Consider the following 25,299-nt stretch of genomic DNA (forward strand, 5'->3'; position numbering starts at 1 on the left):
ACTCCTCTTCCTCCCGATTCGGAGGCAGGGCCCACGCCCAGTGCTGCTGGCAGATCCGTGTCAAGGGCGCAAGAAGGGCCGGAGGCCAGGGCAGGGAGGGAAACCGCATTTGGCAGGCCGAGGAAGATGCCCGGATGCAGGATTCCCACTGCACTCCCGTAAAACCCGCCCCGGAGCCTCCAGCCCCTTAAGGGCAACGAGGACCCCCTCCCTCCCGTCTGCACACCACAGCCCGCAGGGACAGGGAAAATGACAGACCAGACCCATCTGCCCGAGTTCTAACGTTGTAAACATTTATTTAAAAAATACTACGGAGACATGTGGATTCAAAAAAGAGAGTCATATACAGAAACAAAATGTACTGGACCAAAAAAAAAAAAAAAAAAAAAAAAAGACACCATAGGCATTTGAGAAGGCAAAATAGTGGAAAACTATTTACATGTCATTTATAAAAGACCAAGTCTATAAAAGAGTGTAATACCAAGATATAAATGCAAAATATAGTGGCACGTCATGTGAACAACAACAAAAAAATCAGTACCTTATAGAAAGAGGCGGTCGAGGGGACCTGGGTGGGGTCGGTTTTGCTTTGTCTGCAAGGCCGCTGGTGGTGTTCTAGCACCTCCCTCAGTCTGTGTGACACAGAAGTCTGGGGGGGGGGGGGAGGGGGCAAAGAGGTGATGAGCTGTGAGGACAGCACAAATCGATGCAGAGGGAACCATCTCTACCAGAGAAATAAAGAACAAGTTCGGGTGATGAGGCCGGTGTGAGGTCACGGGGGTATGGGGGTGGAAGGTGGTCGCGCCTGGGCCCAGCAGGAGGCCCAGGCAGGTGCCTGCCCCCCTCCTTCAGCAGCTGCTCTAGGTCAAGGTCAAGGCGGCCTGGGCCCCTGGCTGGAGAGCCTGGTCCTGGGCAGCCTGGGGAGAGGAGACCGAGGCCTGCTCTTGGAGACACTTTCTGGGCTTCATCTGTTTGTGGTTTTCTCCATCCCTGAAAACCCCAGCAGAAACAGTGGGTTGCGTGTTGTTGCTCGTGGCGATTCAACAGGACATTGGCCTCTTAGCGCACAGCCAGCAACGGTTGGGGCTTTGGTGCCACAGTCCTTCTCCTCCCGTGCGCCAGCGGCCGGTCCTTCTGTGCCGGAGGCGACTGGGCTGAGCTCAGAGCCATGAAATGCTCCGGAAAACTAAAGGTTGGCTTGTCACACAGGAAAGAGCTCTGCATGAATCTACTTGGTCTCAGAGGAGTATAAGGGAGGAGAAGGAGATCGGTCAGAAATCAAGACCAAGTGCCTTTTCTGGGCACCTGGAAGCCTGAACAAAAGGTAGGCTGGGCCCAGCCCCGGGCCATCTGGGTACCAGCTGTTCCCCCAGCCAGCCACCCTGCCTGCCTCCCCTGACCCTGCACGCCGGACCGCGACCCTCCTACCCTTCAGACTCCGGCTTTCCATCCAGGCCGAGCAGTGCCACAAGACAGCAAGGACCCAAGGGCCGGCTGGTTTTAGCACCCCGTTTCACCCCCCAAATCAAGAGCTGTCCTTCACACGAGGCAATGTGAGGGCACCAGCCCCCGGCAGCAACGGAGGGCAGAGTGACCAGCTGGCAAGCGCTTCCCAGGATGTAGTTCTGGAGACGGGTCTTCTGCGCCGGCTCCCTCCATGGGGTAGGTGGGGAGGACAGTTCCTCGGGCCTCGGTGACAAGGCTCCTGTTCAGGGCGCTCGTTTCCTGCGGGAAGCGGAGGAGAAGGCATCCCCAGAGGAGGGCCTCCAGAAAGACCAGCGGAAAGGAAATATGCTCATCTGCTTTCACCCCGGGCCGGAAGAGCTCAGTTCTGGAGCACTACGTGGGGAGGAGGCCGGCGGGCCGACCGGAGTCCACAGAGCAGGAACTCCACAGATAGAACTCGGGACAGAGGCGACTCAGGGAGCTCGGGCTGGGGGAGGGGGAAGTGCGGGACAGTTGGCACAAAACACAGGTAGTCGGGCTGTGTTCCACAGTGGCCCTTGGCTCCGTGTGGCGCAGCGCTCCCGGGCCAAGGTCCCAACTCACTGGTCTGGTGTCGGCCACTGTCGCAGGCATGGGGAAGCCTTCACGCACTGCAGGCGGCTCCGGCCGGCCTCATGCCCGGCTTCTGCTACCTCTGTACGATGTCACTGATCTCCTTCACGGAGCTGAGGAGTTTGCTGAAGTCCTGAGTGGCCGCCGGGCCACTCCCTGCTGTCGCCGGGCAGATCTGAAGCTCCCGGAGATTATTCTCCAGTTTGTTGATGGCCTCGCGGAAGGCGAATTTGTTCCTCATCTGCTGGATGGAATCCACATAGCTCACGCAGAACGTGTACAGGTTTTTGCCGGCTTCCAGCACGGCGCTATGGCTGGCCATCTGCTCGGAGTTCTTGGAGATGGCCAGGCACAGGGCCTCGGTGCCGTCCAGGACCACGCTCTTGGTGATGGTGCCACTGGCGATCCGCTCCGGAGGCTGGCGGGTTTTCCGAAGAGACACGCGGGTCGATATGAGAGGGATGAAGGCAGTAGACGCGGGCTGGTCCCCGGCCAGGGCGGAGGCTGCTGATGGCAACGTGGAGGGGGCGGGCGCCGCCCCGGCTGAGGCCCCCGCTGGCTTGCTGGACGACTGCGGCTTTGGCACGGATGGGAGCGCGGGCTTTTTGACGCCCTCTCCCAGCGGACTGGGCTTGATGGCGTCACTGTTCACAGCATCCACGACCACAGCCGCGGCTTTCGTTTTCCCACCAGTGCTGGCCTCCCCGGCCGCTTCCTGGGTCGGGTTCTGAGCGGGCTTCCCGGCTTTCCCCACGGAGGCCGGCGGCGGGGGCGGTGGGGCAGGTTTGAGCTTGGACAGTTTCCCCTTGTCTCTCCCTGGGGACTCGGAGGAAGGCTTGTGCCTCCTCGCTCTGGGCTCCTCGGCGGGGGCCTTGCCGGTCCCTCCGGACGCACCTGGCCCTGCTCTGCTGGCGGGGGGCACCGGCTCGGCTGCGACAGGTGTCCCCAAGGCACCGGACTTGGCGGTCTCGTCCTTGTGGGGAAGGCCAGAGGAAGGAGCCCCCGTGACCTGCCTGCGGAGGAGTTTCGGAGTCAGACTTGGGGGGCTGGAGCCCGGGCTGGACTCCCCCGTGTCTCGAAAGACCTCATCGGCTGCTTCCTCGGTCTTCTTCACCAGCCTGGGTGGGGGAGTCACCGTGCCTCTGGTCGCCTGGTCGGACCTGTTCTCACTCGCCCGCTTCCGAGGCAGAGCCGGCTTCTCGCTTTTGTGCCCTCCAAACGTAGACGAGTCGAACTGCCTGCCCGTGGACTGCAGGTCCCGAGGCAGTGTGACGGACCTCCACTCGGTGTCCCTGGCTCCGTGGGGCACGCAGGAGGCCGAGCAGGACCGCAGGAAGCGCTTGCTGGAGCTGCCGCCACTCTCCTCCTCGCTGGCTGCTAGGCGGCTGCTGGTCAGCGTACTGGACTTTTTCCACAGGTGGGGAGACCGGAAGCCTGCACCCCCGGACTCCCGGAAGGCTCCGTTGGGGACGCCAGCCCCGCTGCTGGGCTTCGGGGACTTGGCTGGCTCGGCTGCGTCCGAGGGTGTGAGAGCCGGTGCCCCGTTGCTGGTTTCTCGGCCCTCTTCCTCGCCGGCCCCCTTGCGCTCGGGCTGGCCGTCCATCTCCCGGAAGGAGCTGCTGCGTTTCGGGGGCGTTGGGGCCGTTTTCTTCTTCTTCTTGATCAAGGCACTGAACAAGTTGGTCTTTTTGTCTTTGGGAAGAAGGCGCTCATCCTCATTCAGGCCGCCATCCTGGGGACCTCGTTCTTTTCGAGGGAGCAGTGGAGACACAGGGGGCTCGTGGTCCAGAGGATCTGAAACACAGTGGGAAGAGTTTAACAGCTTCAGACTAGAGGCTCCTTTGTGAGGGGGAACCTGGGGCTGGCCACCGGCTCCCCAGAGGACCAGCCACGGGTCTGGGCCCGGACAGGCCTGCGCGTGAGCACCAGCTCCGCCACCCTCCCCCCTGCCCCCCGCCCCCCAGCCGCGAAGCCTAGGCAAGGGACGCCTCTCCACACATCCTCAGCGTTCTCCTCTACGAAATGGAGAAACAAAACCCACCCGTAGACGGGGCGCCTGGGTGGCTCAGTCGGGTAAGCGTCCGACTCTTGACCTGGGCTCAGGTCACAGTCTCGTGGTTTGTGAGATCAAGCCCCGTGTCGGGCTCTGTGCAGACGGCACGAAGCCTGCTCAGGATTCTCTCTCTCTCTCTCTCTCTCTCTCTCTCTCTCTCTCTCCCCTCTCCCTCCCTCTCTCTCTCTCTCTCTCTCTCTCTCTGCCTGTTCCCCCTGCTCACGCTCTCTCTAAATAAATAAGTGAACACTAAAAGCAAGAAGAAAGACCCACCCACAGCGTGGCTGTGTGAATACAATGCAATAGAAGGAGGATCTGTCCCAGCTTCTGGCACATAGTGGCTCACTGTTGCCCCTGTCGCTACTGGTGTTATGAGGAAGAGCACGGGTCTCTCTCCTTGAGGACGGCAACACAGAAAGCCGCGGCACTCGTCCTCACCCCTGCACTGGGGCTTCCTTTACAGCACAGAGCCCCCTCCGTGCCACTGTCTGGTGCGTGAAACCCACGACAAGGCCGAGCAAAGGGTCAGGCCCCGCGCCCCACGGACCTGCCAATCATGGTTCCTCGGAGGTGGGGCCTGAAGGGAAGGGGACGCTCACCACAGCGACAATGGGCTATTATGCTTGGCAAACAAGGACTGACCTTTACAGATGTTTAAATGGGCATTCTTTACACACGAATAATAGCTCCTAAGAAATCTTTCTGGTGTTGCCAAGCTCGGGGCCAGTGAATGACAGAAGTCGCCCTCAGGGGGCGGCTGTGAGGAGAGCGGTTTTCTGTCAGCACCCGAGCAGCACAGGGGGGCGTCCTTAACTGCAGCAGAGGTACAAGGGGGCGCCCCTCAGGACACCCGGCTCGGGGAAAGCTGAGGACCTCCCCAAAGCTCAATCCAGCAGGAGGCGGCAGAGAAAGTGAGATTCTAACGACCCGTGCACAGCCCCATCGCAGGACCCAAAAGCCGACACTCTCGGCTCACCAGGAGACGACACGTGAATCCCGACGGCCGTACATGAACAGGGCTGTGTATGACCGGGCTTCTAATCGGTCTGTGGTCCATCAGAGCATCCCCTAGGAGCCTCTACGAACCCAGATTTCTGGGGCTTGTGGGGGGACAGGGGGGCAAGCGCTGCACAAGCATGTCCTAACTCAAAGGAGAGCACGGCGCACGGGGGCCACCAGGTCCCCATCTGCGAGCAGCATTCCTGCGAGCATCCTGAGACCCCCGCACCACCCCCACCTCGCTGGCTCGTCTAGGGAACGGTGGCCGACAGGTTTTTGTGTCAGAGACCAGGCGCGGACGCCGGCTCTGTGCCACGGGCGTCTCTTGGCTCCGTCCGTCCCGGGGAGCTTTTCGCACCAGTGTTTTTGCCACAAGCTGCTCTCTACCTGGTTCGATGTTTACTGTTGCTGTATCTGCCCTGCAAGAGCGACCACAAATGCCATGAACAGTCCACGAGAAGGCGGGTTTGTCTTCCCCATCGGTTTCATCAACACCTGTGCCTACCTGACTGAGCTAACTACCAAAGCCAATGGTTCCTGATGATTCCCAGGAGGAGGGTGGGCCGCTGTGGGGAACCTTCTTTTCGAGCTGGACCACTGACAAGGAATTAGAGTCAGCCCGCCCGCCGTGCAGGCGCACTCACTGCTTCCCATCCGCCTACACTGGCCCTGACGGCGTGGACCCCTCCGGGCCTCGTGGGGGTAGGGGGACGTACCGGTCTCTCCTGGGCCCTTGGAATGGGGCGTCTCGGGCACGTCAGTGGGGTCTTTGTGCTCCGTGGCTCTCCTGGACGTTCTCGTCTTGGTGGGCAGCTCTGGGGCCTGCAGCAAAGTACTCGCAACCCCTCGCACACCTTTTTTCCCCAGTTCCTTTTCCACTTCTAAGAACCACCGAAAACGAAAACAAAAATCAGCGGCCGTTAGTAATGGTGTCAGTCTGGCGTTCTTTCTGTTCCTCAGGCAAGAGTGGTCACCCACGCGCAGTTACAGAAAGAGAGACGCAGATGCGGAGAAAACCGCACTCGGCACTTTCCAGAAAGGTGCGTGGCCACAAGACAGAGATCTCCACGCTCCACGCCTCTGCCCGGCCTTCTGGTCTCAGATAACTTGCTGGCCTGGGGCTCTTCTAGCCGGAAGTGAAGAGCTCCACCGGGCTGCAGCCCCGCCCGGCCGTCCCTTCCATCCCAACCTCTCGCCCCACTGCAGGCACCCCCAGGAATGGGCACTTTACCATCTGATATGCTGGACTCTTGGAACATGGTCTCAAAGGCTTGGTGGATTTCAGCAAAGGAGGGCCGGTCGGAGGGATTCCACTGCCAACCTGGACGGACGAGACCCAGGCAGACCACGCGTGAGGCCCTGCTAACAAGTGTGGGGCTAGTAATTCTCAAGGAAGATCTGGTGATGAAAGAAGCACCCCAAATCTTGCTAACCATCTTGTGCTGGGACAAGTGACAAATGTCACCGTGTCCTGCCCACAGACATTAAGAATGTGAAAAGACCTTAGATACTGGCAGGAATATGGACTGTAGAGCCCCAGAGAGTTGTGACAGCAAGAAGTGCATTTATAAATCTTTTCCCCGGCCCCACTCAATCAAGTGCAGAGAATCACGGAGTCACGTGGCTTCCATTTGACCCTCACTTCTGGGTTATCAAAGTCTAAAGTCCTCACCCGTACAGAAAGGCTAATTAAAACAAGGTTAACATGAGGATTATGGACTGACGGAAGCTCGTGTTGGTTAAGGATGCAGAATTAACTCTCCTACACTTCTGGTGGGAATATAAATTGGTACACCTTTCCTGGAAAACAACTCGGTAAAATCTTTCAGAATTTAAAACGCAAATAGCTCTTTGGACCAACAGGTCAACTTCCACAACTACCGGCACAATGTACGGACGTCTATGTAGGAGGGTGTTCATCCTGGCTTTGCTCACGATGGCAAAAGCCAAACACAGGTGTAAAACAAGCAAATGTCCATCAAAAGGGGAAGAGATGGATGAATACATGATTTAACGGCAAGCTAAACAGCTATATAAAAATAAGGGGATGGAGAGAGGACAGGATCTTTGAAATATGGACATGACACTGATGTGAGCCTTACGGCTGTGTGCAAAAGAAGTTGAGGGAGTTGTTTTACACACACACACACACACACACACACACACACACACACACACACACGAAATAAAACCAACCCAGGTAAATGTCACCGGGAGTATTTACCTATTACAGCAGAATGTTTGGAGGCAGGGCCCAGGAATTTGCATTTTTAAATAAGAAATCTAAGTTTGGTATCCATCCATCCCATTTTTGCATGAAAAACAGAAAGAGCCTCACACATAAATACTATGTATAAATAACGTGTATAGAGACACGGAATCTGAGTAAGTATGCATCTGTTATATTAATTGCTTCTGAAGAATGTGAATAAAGACAGGAAGGGAAATACTTTTTGACTTTAGGAAAACACTCCTGCACGGGAATTTCTTACAAAGCCCACACAGAAGTTCTACCACCGGCTGGGGTAGACTCACATGCTCGCATGAGTTCGTAGACCTTCTCTGGGCAGCCTTCCGGGCGTTCCATGCGATAGTCTTTCTCTAGCAGCTCGTATACCTGGGACAGGTCAATTCCTGGGTAAGGTGACATACCGTAGGTAGCAATTTCCCAAAGCAGTACTCCAAACGCTGCAAGGAAAAAGAGAGAGGAAGGTTGTTCAAGATGTGGCAAATTTAACTATCTTGCATTTGAAATTGGTTACCCGTGTAGTGGACATTATAAGCACCTACACCCTCAGGGGGCGCCCGGGTGGCTCAGTCGGTTAAGGATCCGACTCCGGCTCAGGCCATGATCTCACGGTTCGTGGGCTCGAGCCCTGTGTCGGGCTCTGTGATGACAGCTCATAGCCTGGAGCCAGCTTCGGATTCTGTGTCTCCCCTCTTCTCTCTGCCCCTCCCCCACTTGGGCTCTGTCTCTCTCAAAAATAAACATCAAAAAAAAAAAAAAAAAAAAAGCAAAAAGCAGCAGCCACCACATCCTCAGAAACAGGCCAGACACCAACATCTTACCAGGCCCTTAACGACCAACAGCCCAGGACAGAACCAGACTAAAACGCACCGCAGGGGAGGAGAGACTGTACTGATCGGCCTCTCCAGGGTCTTTGAGGTAAGGTGACCATCTTTACTGGGATTTGTGATGCAGGGAACCTAGGGCTGGAGATCAGGACGCCATTTCTACTCCTAGTTTTGAGATCACCTGGCTAAGTGTCTCAGACGGGCCACGTCTCCTTTTGGGGCATATGAGATTATCTCCAGGGCCCCTACCAACTCTAAACATTTCATAAAAATCTTACAAAACCTTTGAAAGCCCAGATTGTAGCCTTGAAATCCCAGATCCCACTGAAGAGATCCAAGGACCCCTTGGAGAATGGATGATTCAGGTTCAGGGCCGGAACGAACCTGGAATATCTTAATCGCTCTGGACGGCACAGATGCCATCAAAGACTACAAGGGGTCTTGTCAAAAGGGAGCAATCTGGCCAAACAGGAGACACTCTGCTCATCAATAAGGAGAAGAACTACCGTGGATTAAAACACATCAGATACATCTAAACACGTCATACACATGATACACGTATGTATCATCACAAAAGGAAAAAACCCAAAAAAACCCAAAAATGTACTTGGTCACCATTTGAGGGTATTAAAAAACTAGCTCGTTTGCATGACCCCTGGTAAGCCCGGGCAAGGAGACAAACAACTATGCGGCCTTTTCTGTGTGAACCGTACCCCGAAGTAACCCCACAGCAGATGAGGGTTTCGTCTGACAGCAGCCGTACTGAGCTAAGCCGGAAACGAGGAGTGACAGCATTTGAGAATTACCGTCTGGCAACCCCTAATAAATCAGTGGATCTCAGCACTGGGGATTAGAAACCGCTAAAATCACAAAAAAGAGAGCAAATCGAGCACTGTGCAGCTACTGACGACAAAGCACAGCACAGCGCACCCAGTGCTCCTGCTAAAAGAAAAAAGTCAAACCCGAATGTGACCAAACTGTCCAGATCCCACTGCCCATTTAGTAGGGGTACCGAAGACAGAGGAACGCATTAAATCACAGCACGGGGTACAGCATGGGAGACCTGCAAGGACACGTGAGGTTTCTTCCACAAATAGCGAGCGAGCGAAAGGAAAATACGGAGAGGGAGGAGCCTGCAGACCAGAGGGCACTGAGGGGGCATCAACCGTCCACCTTGTGAGGACAGTATCCGGATCTCAACTCAAACAGACCACAACAGCGGGACTACGAACACTCAACTGGAAATGTGAACGCTGACTGGATCGTAATATTCAAAATGACAATCAATTCGGGGAGGAAGGGCGATGTGGTTACAAGGATAAAAAAGAGCCACCTTTAAGAGACTCATACTGAAGTATTCATGGACAAAATCAAATGCTATCGGGGGTCTGCTTCAAGATAGTAAGGATCGGGGCAGGGGGCGGGGTACAGGGTTCGGGAGCGCCATGAGGCGATGGCCGGTAAAGCTGGGTGACGCGTACCTCGGGCTCACTGTGCAATGAGCATATGGTTCTTCATATGCTTACTACCTGCTGTAACAAGTTCTTTAACAAAAGACACAAATAGAATACTGGCACATGAAGCTTCAGGGGGCAATATCCTATGTAAAGCCCAAACCAAACTACAGAAAATCGAGGGTGCCTGCAGGCTTAGCTAAGTGCCCCCACAAACCCAAGCAGTAAGCTCGGGCTGGAGATGGGAAGTTAGGGGGCGGGGGGAAGGTAACCTGAATTATTTTGGAAGAAAACTCCGCTTTTACTTCATTTTGGAGAAAACAGGGGAGCAAAGACTGGGAGAAAGGTGAGAAAGGGAAAAAACGGTAAGAAAGAGAATTAAGGAATGAAGGAAAACAAATGAAGGAGTGAGAGGGAGGCAGCGAAAGGCAAGGAGACAAAGAAAACCGGGACAAGGAGCCCACGCTTGCGGGTGAGGGCCGACCGGGAGCCGCAGCGGCAGCCCTTACCCCAGACGTCGGACTTGATGGAGAACTTGTTGTAGGCCAGGCTTTCTGGCGCTGTCCACTTGATGGGGAACTTGGCCCCGGCGTGGGCTGTGTACGTATCCCCTGTCATTAACCTGCTCAGGCCGAAATCAGCCACCTTCACCAAGTGGTTCTCCCCTACCAGGCAGTTTCGGGCAGCAAGATCTCTGGGGAAAGAGAGAGAGTTCAGCCGTGAGAGTTGTGGCTATCGCGTTCCCGGCTCCGCAAATCCACCGCCACTGAGGGAAGGCGCCCTCCCGACGACCGCGTCCAGTCCCCCAGGAACCTGTGCCCGTGCCTCAGCATCCGCCCGGCCTCCCACCGCGGGGAGAGGTAGCAGCGGGTGGGCGGGAGCAAGCTCATTACCCTGGGCCTCAGTTACCGCACCCGTAACACGAAGATGATGGCAGTGCCTACTTCGTAGGCTTGTCGTGAGTGGTCCTGACTTAATACGTGAAGTGCTTTAACTCACACCTGCCTATCTGCAATCACCTAAGGGTCTGCTGGGTTAGGACGGCTCTACGGCAGGCACGGGGAACGAAGGCACCAGCCGGTCCTCAACTGGGAGAAACTTCCATCGGAGGGAGTCTCCATGTGGCCTATCCAGACTTGACAGAGGACAAAATAAAATAAAGCCCATGGCACTCCGCCCCCTCCTCCTCCCCAAACTGTGTTTCCTAGTTTCCTATTTCCTCCTGGTGTGTATCCGAACGTATCCTAAAAATTCTCTCCCGTATAATCGGCTTCCTCTCGCCTCCGGATTCTCCCAGGGAGGTGGGAGTCTAATCTCTGGCTCACGGATGTTAACCATGAAATCACAAGGCAAAACGGAACAGGGGGATGCGACGAGGCCGCACCTTTAGGCGATGGCTGAAGGTAAGATCGCCTGATCGTCAGCAATCAGAGAGCAATTAAATACAGAAGACTTGTGCCTAATAGGATTTTGGTAAAGCGTTTTAAGTCTGTGAAATGAAGGGAGGGACAGACGTAGCCATGCAAAGCGAACCACAAGTCAAGAAATCTCAATTTGCAGCCTCAGAGGGTTCACCCTTTGAGTGACAGGCGCATCGGAATCAGGCTCTCATGCAGCACAGGAAATCTGTCTTACAAGGAAGCGCCAACGTCTCACACATTCTACTCTCGTCCCTCGCTGTGAAATCTCATGTACGGGTCTCATACTTGAGTTAATTGGGGAGGAAAGTTCAGGGCGGTGGTGTGGAGAACATCTTGTATAAAAGTCACCGGCAAAGCCCATCGGGTTCTGTCCTGCTCGGACAGAACCTTCCTTTGCCAGGAAGCCATTTCCACCAGCAAAGAATGCGAACAGCAAGATAATTGCGGCCCGCTTGAAGGTCAAAGCCCTCCAGGCTTCAGAACAGCAAAGGCACTTAATTCAGGACCGCACTGACGCCGTCCTGACAATCGTGGACGCGTCCCCGGACCGGAGGACGGCAAGCTAAGTGGAGAATGAAATAAAGGGAAGTGGGGGCGGGCGCAGAAAACGCGCCGCTCGGAAACAAAAGCCACGCGCCGGCTGTACCCGCGGGGCGGTGTGGGCGCGACGCCAGCCTCCTCGCGGGGGAGGTCACCCCTGGTGACACTGAGCGCTCTGCCTCCCCGGGGAGCACGGACGCCTCTGAGGGGCTTCGCTGGATATTCCACTTAGTCCAAGATGCTTCCGAGGGAAGTGTTTCTTACCGCGGGGATCCACTGCCCCGTGGGCCCAGACGTGCGCCTGGAGCTGGCAAAGTCAGGAACCCGGCGTCTGCCTCTGTTCCAGCGTCCAACGTGCCGCCAGCGCTGAGGCGGGAGGCTGAGCCCTCACGCCCTGTGGGCTGGAGCTTCGTGGAGGAGGCTGCCCGGGCCCCACGCTCGCTCCGCGGCGCTGCGAGGAGGGCTGCTCCGCCAGGCCCCTACCTGTGGATGAAGTTCTTCTTCTCCAGGTACTCCATGGCTGACGAGATCTGCGTGGCCATGTACAGCAGCACCACAGCATTCACCTCCTGCCGGTTACACTCCCGCAGGTAATCCAGCAGGTTCCCATAGGTCATGAACTCAGTGATTATATAGAACGGGGGCTCCCGGGTGCAGACCCCTGCCAACAAGACAGACATTGAGGGCTTCGGGGGGCCACTCTGCTCCCGACTGCACAAGCACCAGAAAAGGACCCCTGGGGGCGCCTGGGGCGGGGGGGGGGGGGGGTTCAGTCGGTTAAGCGTCCGATTTCGGCTCAGGTCACGATCTCGTCATTCACGAGTTCGAGCCCCACGTCGGGCTCCGTGCTGACGGCTCGGGAGCCCGGAGCCTCTGCTTCGGATGCTGTGTGTCTCCTTCTCGCTCTGCCCCTCCCCCCGCTCACACTCCGTGCCCCCCTCTCAAAAATAAACATAAAAAAAAAAAAAATTAAAAAACAGAAAAGAAAATGAAAGAAAAGAGCCCCCGAAACACGTTCTGTGTCTGCCCCGAAGTCTGGGGCCCAACGTCTAATACGGTCCCAAGCACTCGTGGCTTGTGATGTGTTCCTGTGGGAGGGAGGTGGCCACACTCTTTTCTTCCTCTCGAGCCCCTGAACTCGAACAGAAGAAGACGCCACCGAGTTCAGAAGCAAAGGTCAGGTGCACACCCCACAGCCCACGTCACCCCCACGTGGCGACGTCTGCTCACAGAACTGCAGCGAAGGGACTCTCGACACCTCTGGTCTCAGAAGCCGGCTGAGATTTGCACCGGACTACTCTGGGGTCTCCACTTCAAGCAACAGCCTATTCCGTCCACGCACACACCATCCCGCATCGGCCTCCTTGCCACCACGGGCTGAGTGTGGCCAGAGGACAGACGTCCACGTCAGACACGTTCACCTCCTCTGTCATAGCGCCCGCATCACCCCAGGGGGCGTAAGAGAGAGGCCGTCTCTTCAGAGCTCACTCACCCAGCAACTGCACGAGGTTGGGGTGCTTGATCTCCTTCATCACTGCGGCTTCTTTCAAGAACTCTTCCACCTCCATGGTGTCCTCCTGGGGGAGAAAAGGGGAGGAAGTTGTCTCAGCAAAGAAAGTGTTCGAGCAGGAAAGTATGGCTTGAACGGTTAGTACCAACTGGAGCCTCGACCGACAACCACCCCGGTTCGCCAGGGCCGACCTGCACGATGCCTGCAGTGGATCGATTACTGCCCCCCCGTGGCATAAAGAATTTTCCCCTTTGATGGGGCGCCGGGGTGGCTCCGTCGGTTGAGCGTCCGACTTCGGCTCGGGTCACGATCTCACGGTTCGTGGGTTCGAGCCCCGCGTCAGGCTCTGCGCTGATGGCTCGGGGCCTGGAGCCTGCTTCGGATTCTGGGTCTCCCTCTCTCTCTGCCCCTCCCCTGCTCACACTCTGTCTCTCAAAAATAAATAAACATTGAAAAAAAAAAAAAAAAAAAAAGAATTTTCCCCAACAGTAAATATACGTTGGCAACTTGCTTCTGGGGGCTGCTATGCAGAGGATAGTTCTATTTCCCTAAAGAAGAGCTGGTTTCCAAGGAGTCCTAAAACACTTAACATTACAAAAATATATATATATCACCTGAAGAATCAGAAATGTACCCACTTTAATGGAAGAGACGCTGACACAAAACGATACTATCCTAAAGAAGAACACCACCTCAAAACACTCTGTACCGCAGAGGATGCCCGAAATGCAGAGCTATGGGGGTCTCAACGAAGCAACCACCACTATCCACCGGGTCGATTTACGGGTTCTACAGTAATTCTCCCTAGCAGCCCCCCTAACGACGGATTCACGAGTATCGTCAGAGATGTCATAGTCTAGCAAGTTCACCGTATCTAAATGCCACGCGGAGACAAAGAATATTAGCAAACGCCCAGAGCAAACGTGGTGCCATCTCCCCATCTCCTCACGTGCTCTGGGTGGGGGCTCAACTCGAAGGGGCCTTGCCCCTGGCCCCGCACGCCACAGTTGGCCCCGTTACACGGGAGGCTTGCTGTGGCCTGGATCAGGCAAACCTCTTCATGACTTAAAGAACCCACTGTCCTCTGACTGCCGCGACCAGAAGCCAGCGGGTGGCAAATGGCGCGGCCCGTGTGTGTGCAAGAGCCTGGCCACGAAGGCCAACGAGACAGGCAGGACACCACCCTCCAAGTTTCAACACGGAGTCCACGTCTGCCCGGAGAGAAAGACTGCGTGGCAGATGGGGAGTGAACGCCTGGAAAACTAGACTTGCCCAAGAGGAAAGCTTCATCGGGCTTATTTTCTTTTTATTTAAAAAAAATTTTTTTTTCAACGTTTATTTATTTTTGGGACAGAAAGAGACAGAGCATGAACGGGGGAGGGTCAGGGAGAGAGGGAGACACAGAATCGGAAACAGGCTCCAGGCTCCGAGCCATCAGCCCAGAGCCCGACGCGGGGCTCGAACTCACGGACCGCGAGATCGTGACCCGGCTGAAGTCGGACGCTTAACCGACTGCGCCACCCAGGCGCCCCCATCGGGCTTATTTTCAAGGTGGAACCTTCCAGGTCGTGCCTGCCCCTTCAGGAGGCAAAGCACTCAAAGGGTCCTGACTGCAGCCTCCCGGTGGCCGCGCCATTCTTGCCCCTGCACGTGGAGATTTCCAGAGGACAGGTCAACCTCTACTCAGCACGTTCCCGCTGCGGCCAATCATGTCTACAAGCGGAGCGTGACCGCTGAGGATACGTGTCAGCCCATTATCACTTAGTCTAGGGCTCTCTGAGGCTGAAACTCAGATGCAATTTGCTGCTCTTTAAAAATCGTGGGCTGCTCTGATGTCAATGAGACATCGTTGGTAGTCTCCGTGTCAAGACGTACGGGGGGCAAGAACTCATCCCTGCCACCGCTCCGCTGGCTGTTCGATTCTTGGGAGTCCTCTCTGCTCCTCAACATGCTCCGCAGACCATGCCGTTGGCGCGTCTGATCCACCGGGTGACGCGCTGCCGTCAAAGGCTGGGAAGCCTGCTGGAATCCGCCGAGACGATGCTGCTCACGCACGGACCGGGGGCCTCAAGAGCCTCGCCTGGCCAACAGGAGGTTCACGACGCAGCTCTCAAATACAGCTTTCTGGGCAAGCGGAGCTTTCCTTCTTTTCAAGCACCACAATAACCAACTCCGCACAGTGAAACCGTTTCACAGAGATCGTGGGCTCTGACAGCTCCTGCCGCTTTTCTAGAAGAACCACGTTCTAGATCTTGAGAGGCGTGGACATGCGAGAACAACGATACGGCTTTCGGAGCCAACCCTCTCCTCTTTTTGCCCGTCTTTTTGTCCTCCCCCTCATTCCTACACACTCACACACACGTGTGGATGGTATAGATAATTCCTTGTTTTTTTCTTTCAGGGCAATCGGCGTGAATTTGTCTCCCCCTGGTGGAATCCGGCCGGGTTCAACCTACAGCTGCCACTACCAGCAGCACTCTCTTCTAGTAGCTGTGTTAATGGGGAAACTATCCTGTTATGTTCCTTTCCTTTCATTTAAACACTCTCTTTTTTTTTTTTTTTTTAACGTTTATTCATTTTTGAGAGACAGAGCGCAAGCAGGGGAGGGGCAGAGAGACAGAGGAGGACACAGAATCCGAAGCAGGCTCCAGGCTCTGAGCTGTCAGCACGGAGCCCGACGCGGGGCTCGAACTCACAAACCGCGAGATCATGACCTGAGCCGAAGTCGGCCGCTTAACCGACTGAGCCACCCAGGCGCCCCTCCGTCATCTTTTCAAAGAGACATCTCCCATGTACGGAGTAAAATTAACACAGATAATTAGGGTGAAAGCACCACTGAGTGAACGCGGAGTTTCGGCCTTGTCCGTTGGAAGTCAGGTGGGTCGGCCGGCTCTCCTCATGGGGACTGACTGGCCTGGCCCAGATGCACACGAAGGCCTGGCCGGTACAGGGGTGGTTAAAAGGATGGCTTCAGAGCTACGTGGACCAAGCCCTGCCGCTGTGTGACCACGTACAGAGCTCAGTTATTCACACGCCAGAGAAGAGAGGTCTCTGAACAAGGTCCCGTCTACACACCGGGAAAACAGCAGCATCTGCCTCGTGCGCAGAGTCCCGAGCACCGCGCCCAGACGCGGGCGGCACTCAGCCGGCTGGACCCACTTTTACTGTAACGAACACGGCTGAGAAGCCGGCTAAACACAGCGCTTGTAGGAAAGACGGGCTGGGTCCTTAGTTAATATCGCTCCGTGTTTTCGTTTTTGTCTTTCTCACAGATAGGCACTCTCCGGACCCAACATCTTCTGTTTTTCTGGTTCTCTAGCCAGCTTCATTCACCCTTTTTGCTCCCTGGCCTCGCCCCCAAGTGAAGGTATTCTCCGGCATAACGGAGACATCGGCGGCTCAGTGTCCCACGGGTGCCTCCCTGAGTCTCAGCAGGGACCAAGTCCCCGGGGGGAGGGGCTAAGAGGTCCGTTTCCCCCCTCGCTCCCTGGTTCTCAACCAAGTGTCAGGGGAGCAAGGTTACGACCCCAGGGAAGCAGCATCCCGCACCCGCCAGAGACGGGGCTGCAGAGATGGGGCCGGGCTTCGGAGCCGGACCGAGGAAGGCGGTTCACCCGCCAGATCCGCGGAAACAACCGCACACCGAGCCCCCAGAACTCGGGTCCTCGGGTTCGCAGGCGTATCCAGCCCACGGCCAGAACAGAACCCGCCGCGAGAGCGCGCAACGGTGGGTTCCAGGTCGCGCGGCCTCTCTCCCTGACGCCCAGCCCCCTCGGAAGTCAGAGAGCCAGCGTGTGCGACTGTCCAGGGCCATCCTGGAGCCCTGGCTTCCCTGCTCATTTCTGCAGCTCTCTAGTAGAACCAACTGCCTGGGGAAAAACACCACAAACAAAACCCCAAACAAAACAGGCTGGCGGAGCAGGGCAACGGAGGCACTCTCTCAGCACGGCTGGCCGCGTGCAAACTGGCACCGGGACGGTCTCCTCACGGCCAACGGGGAGAACCCCTGGGGCACGGTCTGTAACAGCAAAGTACTGGAAAGGACACAAATGCCCGCTGAAGGCTGCTAGATGCTGGAAGACATCCACGCGAAAGCAAGACCCCCGTACGTATACGGATGTGGAACGGGTGCCGAGCTACGTGGGGTGGACACTAGGAGGTGCAGGGCAGTGTCCACAGCATGCTGCCCTACGGTTAGAAGGGACACCCACACGCGGACTACTTCCGGAAGGGCACAAAAATCCAGGGGGGAGGATACTGTGTGCATACGTTACCTATTCGAAAAACAGGTAAAGAATTTAAGCCTTAACGTTTTTCATCAACGTTATCTTCCACTTTTTAACGGTAAGTCTGTCAGGAGCTTAGGAGCCAATCCTAATGCCACATTAGATCGAGAGCAGCCTTTCCCCGATTCTAGGACTTCCAGAACGGCTTCATAGGAAAAAAAGGAGGGCTCATAAACAAACTTCTGGAATACAGCTCATTTGAAACGTGGGACTTCCCTGTACTGGACGGTTGTTTCTCTCAGGCACATCCCACCTTTAGCATTGATCACACGCAGGTAAAGTTAAGCCTAGGACCTGGTGAATGATGTCAAAATTCAAACCAGCAGGTCCGGTCGGTGGCCTTTGCTGTAATTCCAGTTTCCCGCCCACAGGGGTCAGCCTAGCACCCTCCTGTCTCCCGTTTTTTTGGTCTCCAGCCCTGAAGGTACAGGACCCAACGTTGCCTGGTGGATCAACACAGAGTCCGGGTTAAAGCAGGGTCTTGCCACCCCCTGCTGCTTCAAGAGGGTCTGGTCTGCCTCTGCCCTCTGAGGGGCCAGCGACACAAAACAGGCAGGATGGGACGGACCAGGGGATGGTGGAGAGCAGACTGAGACTCAGGTGCCCGGCTGGGGTCTGGTGCAAAGACCTGCCAGGGCTTTCCAAGGCGTCCTGAAGAGCGAGGGAGATCTAGCTGCCACCCGAGGGGAAGTGGATGGGGGGAGGGGATGGGGATGGGAGACGTCTAAGACGCATGACTGTGGTTGACGTATTTTGCATGGTGTGCGAGGGGTGAGAACTGGAATGACAATTAAGGAAAGGAGGAGAAGAAAGGAGCCGGGCTTTGGGGCAGGATGTCTGGGCCGGAACCCCGGGGTCTGTGGCTCCCCGGCGGGTAACACCAGGCCAGTTGCCTGGCCCGCCCGCACTGCACGTTCCTCAAGCCTGAAATGGCAGTGACAGGCGGGCCCTTCCCTTACAAGGTGCCTGTGAGGATTAAGTGAGATGCTACACACGGAGCGGGGCGCTCAGACTGCAGGCCCATAGTAAGAGCTCAATGAACAGTAACCGTAACTGTCATTTAGAACCCACTCAAGGTTCTCAACCTCTCCAGGGGCGATAAATGCCCCAAAGAGTGCTATCAATCTTACTGGACAAGCGGGAACCCCATTGTAGAGATGTGCCTTATGCGGAGGAGGAGGAAGAAGGGATAATTTACTTAGCGCTTGCCCAGTGCTGTACTTCGGGTTGACATACATCTCTAGAATCTGACGCCTCCCCTTTTCCCTAATTAGCTATCACCTGGGGTGACGACTCCGAGAAATCCACACAACTAGGCTCTGTACCTTTTTACCGGCTGTAGGACTGTAAGTTAATAAGGCTCTTGGGGACAACCGGTAAAAGTATAAAAAAAAAAAGTTTAGTAGTGCATCATTAGAGAAATAGACTCTAAAAGGCACCCAACTTCCCGATAAGTCTGATTTGCGGGTACAAGAAAGCCACCACTGCCAGACAAGTCCTTCCGGGAGGCGCCCTGCCCTGACTCCCTGGCGGCGGCTCAGGAACCAATGTCACAGCGTCAGCTGCTGGACTGTGTCCTCCCCACGCTTCGAGTAGTGCAAACTCTCCCTCTTTCTAACGTTTGCAAACAAGGCTTGCTGGGTGGAAACCAGGAATTTTGTGCTTTTGTTCCTCTTTGTTTCACGTGTGCAAATACTGGCGGGCGTGTGGGTGATGCCCGGGCCTTTAACGGTTTCTCAAGCTGGGCAAGGCCCGGAGGCCGGCCTGGTGTTCAGCCCTGTGCCAGATCGGGACACTGAGCACAAGCACACGCCTCTCCCTGGACTTGCCTGGTCTGGGGGTGGGGGGACGGGGCAGCGGCCGGTGCAGCGCATATCCAATCACCTTATTCCTGCGGATCAGACCCTTCACTGCGCCCCACTGCCGCCAGGAGAATGTCCCCGGCTCCGTAGCCTCCGTGACTTACCTACCGTGGGCTCTATGCCCTCCGCCTCTGTCCAGGCCTCCGCTCCTCCGCCCCGGCACCAACCCACCCTGCACTTTCTCCCCACCACGGGAGCTCACCAGTCCCCCCGCCACCTCGTGCCTGTGCGGTGTGAGGGCGCCTCGCTCCTGCCTCGGGCCCCAGTCACCCCACGCTGCAGGTTCTGTCATTGCCCGTCTCTCCTCCCAACTGCGCTGTTCTACCTGCCTAGGCTGGCCTGAGGTGAAGAACTCTGTTCTTAAAACCCTAGGGCTAAGCCCAGGGTCTGGCAAGCAGAAGCGAGGGTCTCGCGAAGTGTTTATTGAGTTTTTAAAAAATCGTGGCTGGAAAGTATCCGGGAGTCCTCAAGTGACCCCAAACCACGCTACCCCCCCCCCCCCGCCAACACACAAGCGTCAGTCCTGCTCCAAGGGCTGATCTAACGGGGTACGTTCAATATGAGCACCACGAGCCACCCTTGTTTTCTAGAACTGCAGACTGCGAGTCTTTCTCTGAAGCATCACTTTACACGAGCCAGAAACTGTAATTTCCACTTTGCTGCACCTCTGAGTACAGGCGGCAGGTAAGTAACAGAGTCCCTGGAAGGCAAGCGATCTGGCTGCCCGGGTCTCCAAGCACGTGCCCCACGGGCTCCTGAGAAGCGTGTGCGCGCCGGGGTCCCTTCCTCCAGCCGGGTGGGTGTTTCCCTTCTTCTTCTTGTCCAACGGCTACAGGAGGGCCTCCCCTCAGCCTCCGCGTGGTTGTCAGGGTAATCGGTTCGCTTACAGCCAGTGCAAATGGCACAGGTCAACGCTAGGGGACGCTGTGGCCACAGGTAAAAAGCTCAGATCACATCCTGAAGGCCGAGGGCCCCAGATGAAACCCGCTGCTTGGCCTCAAGGTTTCAAAGAACTTCAAACCCCGCCCAAAAACTACGAACACCATGCGTTAGAGAGAACGATGGAACGGAACCCGAGTAAGAAGCCCTGACGTTCCCTTCATGCCTTCGTCCGCTCCCATTTCCAGCAGTCGGGACTCACACTACACAGAACTGGATGGAACCTGCCAGGAACGCCCAACGCGCTTGCCTTTCAGATCTGCCAACAAACATCCACTGGAGAGTCCAACGCATTTTGGTTAAATCCCCTTCTTTCAAAACTCACAGCTTTTCCTCTCCTTCTCCTGCTTCTCAATAGGAAGTGATTCAAAGGCCACACGGACAGAACGGAAACCCACGGCTTTAAAAGATTCTTGCCATGGAATGAAAAAACTTCTCCGAATGACTAATCTTTTTACACCAAAAACCACAGCGTGCCTCAGCACTCACCCTACATGGAGGCACGGAGTCTGAGAGGGGGACTGAACCCGTCGGAAGAGGTCGGCCGAGGCCTGCAGAGGCCCTTCCTGGGCTGCCCACCGGCAGCAACGAACCGTGTTCAGCCGCGAGCCGCGGCGGCAGCCCCAGACCTACCTTCAAGGTCTTCACGGCCACCGTCAGGCTGTATTTCTTCCACACGCCCTCGTACACCTCTCCGTACTGGCCGCCTCCCAGCTTGTGCTTCATGGTGATGTCCGTGCGCTCCATCTCCCACTTGTCGTAGTTGGGGGACACGCCGTAGACGGTGGGCTTGTTGCGCTTGGGGGCTGGGTAATGGAGAGTGGTGATGAGCCCGTCCGCCACAGTCGAGTGATGATGAACCAACTCCGCCAAAGTGTTGAAGCGGCTCTCTGAGGAGACGTAGAGCTGAGGGAAACAGAGACAGCACAGCCTTCAGCCCACGGGCGCACACACACCCAGACAACTCTGCTGAGCCTAAGTGAGTGTGCAGAAAATCACTTAGACTGTGCTCCTCGACACCTGCTGTAATTTACTTGCCGAAGCAGAAAGAGACAATAAAATGCCTCAGGGCCTTTGCACCTGCTGCTCCCTCTGCCTGAAATCCTTCGGCCACTTAATCATCATACGCCTGGGTCTCCCTTACCATTCCGAGCCCAGGGTAAATGTCATTGTCACTGTGCCACTGGCCCTAGTCATCACCCAGCACTAGTCATCAAATCACCTTCCTTCCTTCTCTGCATTGTACTTACCGCTGGCTGATCGGTCCCTGTTTATCTGCTGGATTACTTCCTGTCTGTCAACACCTTCTAGAATGTCAGCTTCTTGAGAGCAAAGCCCTAAGTGGTCTGTTTTTATCCTGGATCCCCAGTGTGGAGAACAAGAAATGAGCACATAATAGGCACTAAATAAATGCCTGTTGATTACATTAACAAAGAGCAGAACTTAGTATTTGCAGACTAAGAAAGAAAGGGTTTTTTTTGTTTTTAGTTTTTTTTTTAACGTTTATTTATTTTTGAGAGACAAAACCTGAGCGGGAGAAGGGCAGAGAGAGAGAGACAGAGAGAGGCAGACACAGAATCCGAAGCAGGGTCCAGGCTCTGAGCTGTCAGCACGGAGCCAGATGTGGGGCTCGAACCCATGAACTGTGAGATCATGACCTAGGCCGAAGTTGGACGCTTAACCGACTGAGCCACCCAGGTACCCCAGGAAAGTAATTGTTTAAAATTACGCTTATTACCTGAAACCTAGAATTATTACTTATAGTTATATAATTACCCAGATCTAAACGGTGACCCGAGATGGAAATCACTAAACACAACAAAAATCTCTTTCTCCTTCTTACTCCCTCGATCTGGGCTAAGGAGCACCGGAGGCCAAGGCTTGCAAATCCCAGCTGGATGCCACCATGGGTGCCCCTGGTCAGCTCATGCCAGGAATGGATCGGGGGTGCACAAGGGCCACAAAGCCTCCTCCGCCGTGGGGAAGGGAGGAGAGAGGATTATAGACACGAGTGCGCACAACCCGTCCACGTGTGCTTCTCGTCTGAACACACAGGAAAGGAAAGGAAAAGAGCAGCTGACAGCAAGCAGTGGACGGTGACAGCTATCTTTCTTCTCCTTTTTTTTTTGTTCGTTTCAGGGAGGCGGTGAGGGAGTGCTTCCACATTAAACGATTCCACGTTGTAATCCACATAGGACATCTGGGCTCCAGGCAGACAAGGGATCAGTGAACCTACCAGCTCACGAAGGGCAGCCAGCGAGGGTGGGAAGGGGGAAAGGACACTAAAAACCACGACTAGGTGTTCGTAAGACTTGCCCTGACTACAGAGACGGAGGAGGAATGCGGGTTTGAAAGAGCGGTGATGCCTGGGGCAGGAAGACGAAAAGGGAACAGGAGTCACCTATAGCTGATTACCTAAAAACAGAAGAGGGGGGTGGGGTGGAAACAGAAAAAGGAAGAAAAAGCCTGAAGCACACAGCAGCCCAAGGCCTTGGCTGTCGGTTATGGGAGGCTCCCCACCACTTTCTGTTAGTTTGTCATAGGAAAGAATTAAAGTATTTTCAAAGAAGAAAATATTAACGAATGCATGAGTCGATGCCATTTGCAACCCTCGAGAGGGTAAATAGGATTCTTTCTCGCTTGGGGAGAGGACAGAGTTTTAAAACTCAGGCGAGCCAGTGGCCAACTCTGACTTAGGGGTTTGTAATTTACAATCTTTTGGTTGCAATCCTAGCGAAACAAAATTCTTGAGCAACCCAAGAACTGTCGAGAAAGAGCCTCTAGCTCTGGGGGACTCGTCCCTCTGCAAGACGGCGCCCCTCAATGGCAGGACCTTTCAGGGTGAGGAGAAGGCCCACCAGGAGGCCCCACCGAGAACCTGACTCTGAGTGTGCTCAGGGTACACGAAGGTGTTGGGAGGAGGCAGGGAGCACAGGCACTGCCAGCCTGGGAGCTTGCCCCGAGCCGAACGTCCACACGGTGACGTCCTTGGCACACTTGTCAGTGGGCAGGACCGAGTGGGATGTGGGGACAGCCCCTAATCCCACCCCTCTCTGGAAACCTCTGTCAGTTGTCCAACTACCTCACTGCAGGTGCCAAGTGTTCCAAGCCGTCCTGTTTCAGGGCAGCTGTTTTCGCTACCGTGGAGCGTAGACAAGAGGGAAGAAGTGCTCCCTGGAATCCAAGCCCCGCCCCGCCCACCCCCCCCCACCCCCCCCCCGCCCCCAGCACTGGCACAGTAAGAGCCTGTCCACCTGCTGGGCTCCCCAGGGCGGGGGGGGGGGGGGGGGCGCAGGTCACCTGGGAGCAAGGCTCATTACCTACTTCTCCCCTTCTCCCCGGCAGCTTGCAAGGAGTGCTCTCCAACCTGAGGATAGGATCGAGTTCCCTCAACCACCCAGAATGCTAATGGCTCCCCAAGCCCTCGTTTATGCAGAATTCGTGCTTGGTCCCCTTTGATTCCCTCACAGGCTCTTCCTGCTAGAGATTTCAGAGTTACGGGAGGTTTCGCTGCTCACACCCACTTTATCCTTTTCTGTAATTAAATGTACAGACCCTGTGACTTAGAGTTCATCTGTCAGCATAAAATTTACATACCGACGCTTATTAAATATTAAAACTACTCTCCCTTTCCAGCACAGTGCACGACCATCTTCTAATAGTCAAGTCTGGAGGCTTCCTTCTGGTTAGTTCTGAGCTCCGCGCATTCTGCTAGTGAGCTGGGTGGTCTGCATCAGGAACTCATGGCCCGATCAAAGAAAGTGAAATTAGCATCATGAACGGCATGTCATTATCCTGCGCACCTGATCACATAAACACTCTGGCTGCTCAGCCGAGACTGGGCCTCTTCCCGATCGCACAGGAACCCCAAAGACAGGACCTGTCAAAGCAGCTCACCAGAAACAGCTTTTCCTCCTGAGAGCCACACGGCCAGGCTGATCAGCGCTTAGTCCTGTGCCCCCTTTAGGGGCCTCGGACCCCGGAGTCCCACCCGGGAGGTACTGGTTACAGGTTACAGGCAGCCTGGCCTGAGAGCTTCCAGAGTCCAGCAGGAAGGCAGGACTTACTAATTAAGCAGGACTTAATAGTGCTCCGAGCCTCCTGGACAAGGGGAAAGTCAGCCACGTGTTAGCAGGCTTTTCCCCGGAATGCCTGCACCTGCCAAGCCACCGTCAGGGTGGGTAAATCTTAAAAACTCAAGAGGTTGCACGGTTGGCCCGTCCTGCCACCTCTGCAAAAGCTTAAGCCCAGATTCCATTCCTGTCAACCTGAACCTGTCACTTCGGCAGACCGTGACAATAAGCGTCACCTGGGAACTTCTCTGAAGAAAAGGGCAAGGGCTTCAAGGGCTACAAGGAATTGTGGAACCTGACAGCGGCATCCCACAGAAGTAAATAAAGTGCAGACACAAATAGCCAGAACTAAAAGTGATCCGGGCAGGGGGCTGGTGGAGAGGAATGCGCCTTTGACTCCACTGAGCTGGCAGGGAGCTTGGAGAAAGCACAGAGCGCGACACTCTGACCCCGGGGTACGTGGGGGTCTCCAGACTGTCAGGAGCCCTAGGAGCGGCGATGGCTCAGTTTGGTGCGGCCCGTGCAAGAGTCCAGCTCGAAGCTCCCCGAGCCCCGGGGCCGACTGGCCGGCCACAACTGCCGTCGAGGCTTAGGAACATGACAACAGCAGCGGTCCAGAGCCAAGAGGGCGGAGGCGCCAAAGAAATCTTTTGGGGCCTTGGAGAAGAGTCTGCCATATTCAGCCGTTGTGTGAAGATTAGCTGTTTGAAAATAAGAATTAAACTTATGCAACCCCAGCCCGTCCCTCCTACCGACCTTAAATTTTCCCCTCAGAAATCCAAAAAGGATTGCATCAAGGCTCTGCTATGTGAGTTCTTTTTTTTTTTCAGGGCCGAGCCACACGGTCTCATGCGTGGCTGTGATACCGCCCCCACTACCTCTGACGCTGTTCCCCTCATTCCAGGAACACGATCCCACCCCACACAGCCCCTCAAGTGCAGGCCTCACAGAGAGGCGCCTCCGCAGATGGCCGGCCCGATAACCCCGGGGGCTGAGCCGTCCCCAGGTGCTCGGACAGCTGAAGGGAGG

General features: G+C 55.6%; 1 protein-coding gene and 1 long non-coding RNA gene across 5 annotated transcripts in view; one reads left to right on the forward strand and one right to left on the reverse strand.

Moving 5' to 3' along the window:
• Positions 1-271: 271 nt before the first annotated feature.
• Positions 272-25,299, reverse strand: part of ABL1 (ABL proto-oncogene 1, non-receptor tyrosine kinase) — a 139,721-nt gene continuing 114,693 nt past the window's right edge. For both annotated transcript variants that reach the window (XM_027035405.2, XM_053204502.1), the window contains exons 4-11: positions 20,831-21,103; positions 13,093-13,177; positions 12,084-12,261; positions 10,149-10,333; positions 7,646-7,798; positions 6,342-6,431; positions 5,827-5,991; positions 272-3,852 (exon numbers count right to left, since the gene is read on the reverse strand). In XM_027035405.2, coding sequence (XP_026891206.1) covers positions 2,135-3,852; positions 5,827-5,991; positions 6,342-6,431; positions 7,646-7,798; positions 10,149-10,333; positions 12,084-12,261; positions 13,093-13,177; positions 20,831-21,103 — 2,847 coding nt within the window. In that variant the 3' untranslated portion in view covers positions 272-2,134. The remainder of the gene's footprint in view (positions 3,853-5,826; positions 5,992-6,341; positions 6,432-7,645; positions 7,799-10,148; positions 10,334-12,083; positions 12,262-13,092; positions 13,178-20,830; positions 21,104-25,299) is intronic.
• On the forward strand, positions 18,458-23,937 carry LOC113592896 (uncharacterized). Of its 3 annotated transcripts, none has more exons than XR_008290894.1 (3): positions 18,458-18,742; positions 19,849-19,942; positions 23,543-23,937. It is a non-coding gene; the product is annotated as an uncharacterized LOC113592896 (long non-coding RNA). The 3 variants fall into 3 exon arrangements; XR_003412894.2 differs by lacking the exon at positions 23,543-23,937 and adding an exon at positions 23,290-23,392; XR_008290895.1 differs by lacking the exon at positions 23,543-23,937 and adding an exon at positions 21,718-22,279.

The sequence above is a fragment of the Acinonyx jubatus genome, chromosome D4 (genome assembly GCF_027475565.1).
Source record: "Acinonyx jubatus isolate Ajub_Pintada_27869175 chromosome D4, VMU_Ajub_asm_v1.0, whole genome shotgun sequence".
NCBI classification, from domain to species: Eukaryota; Metazoa; Chordata; class Mammalia; order Carnivora; family Felidae; genus Acinonyx; species Acinonyx jubatus.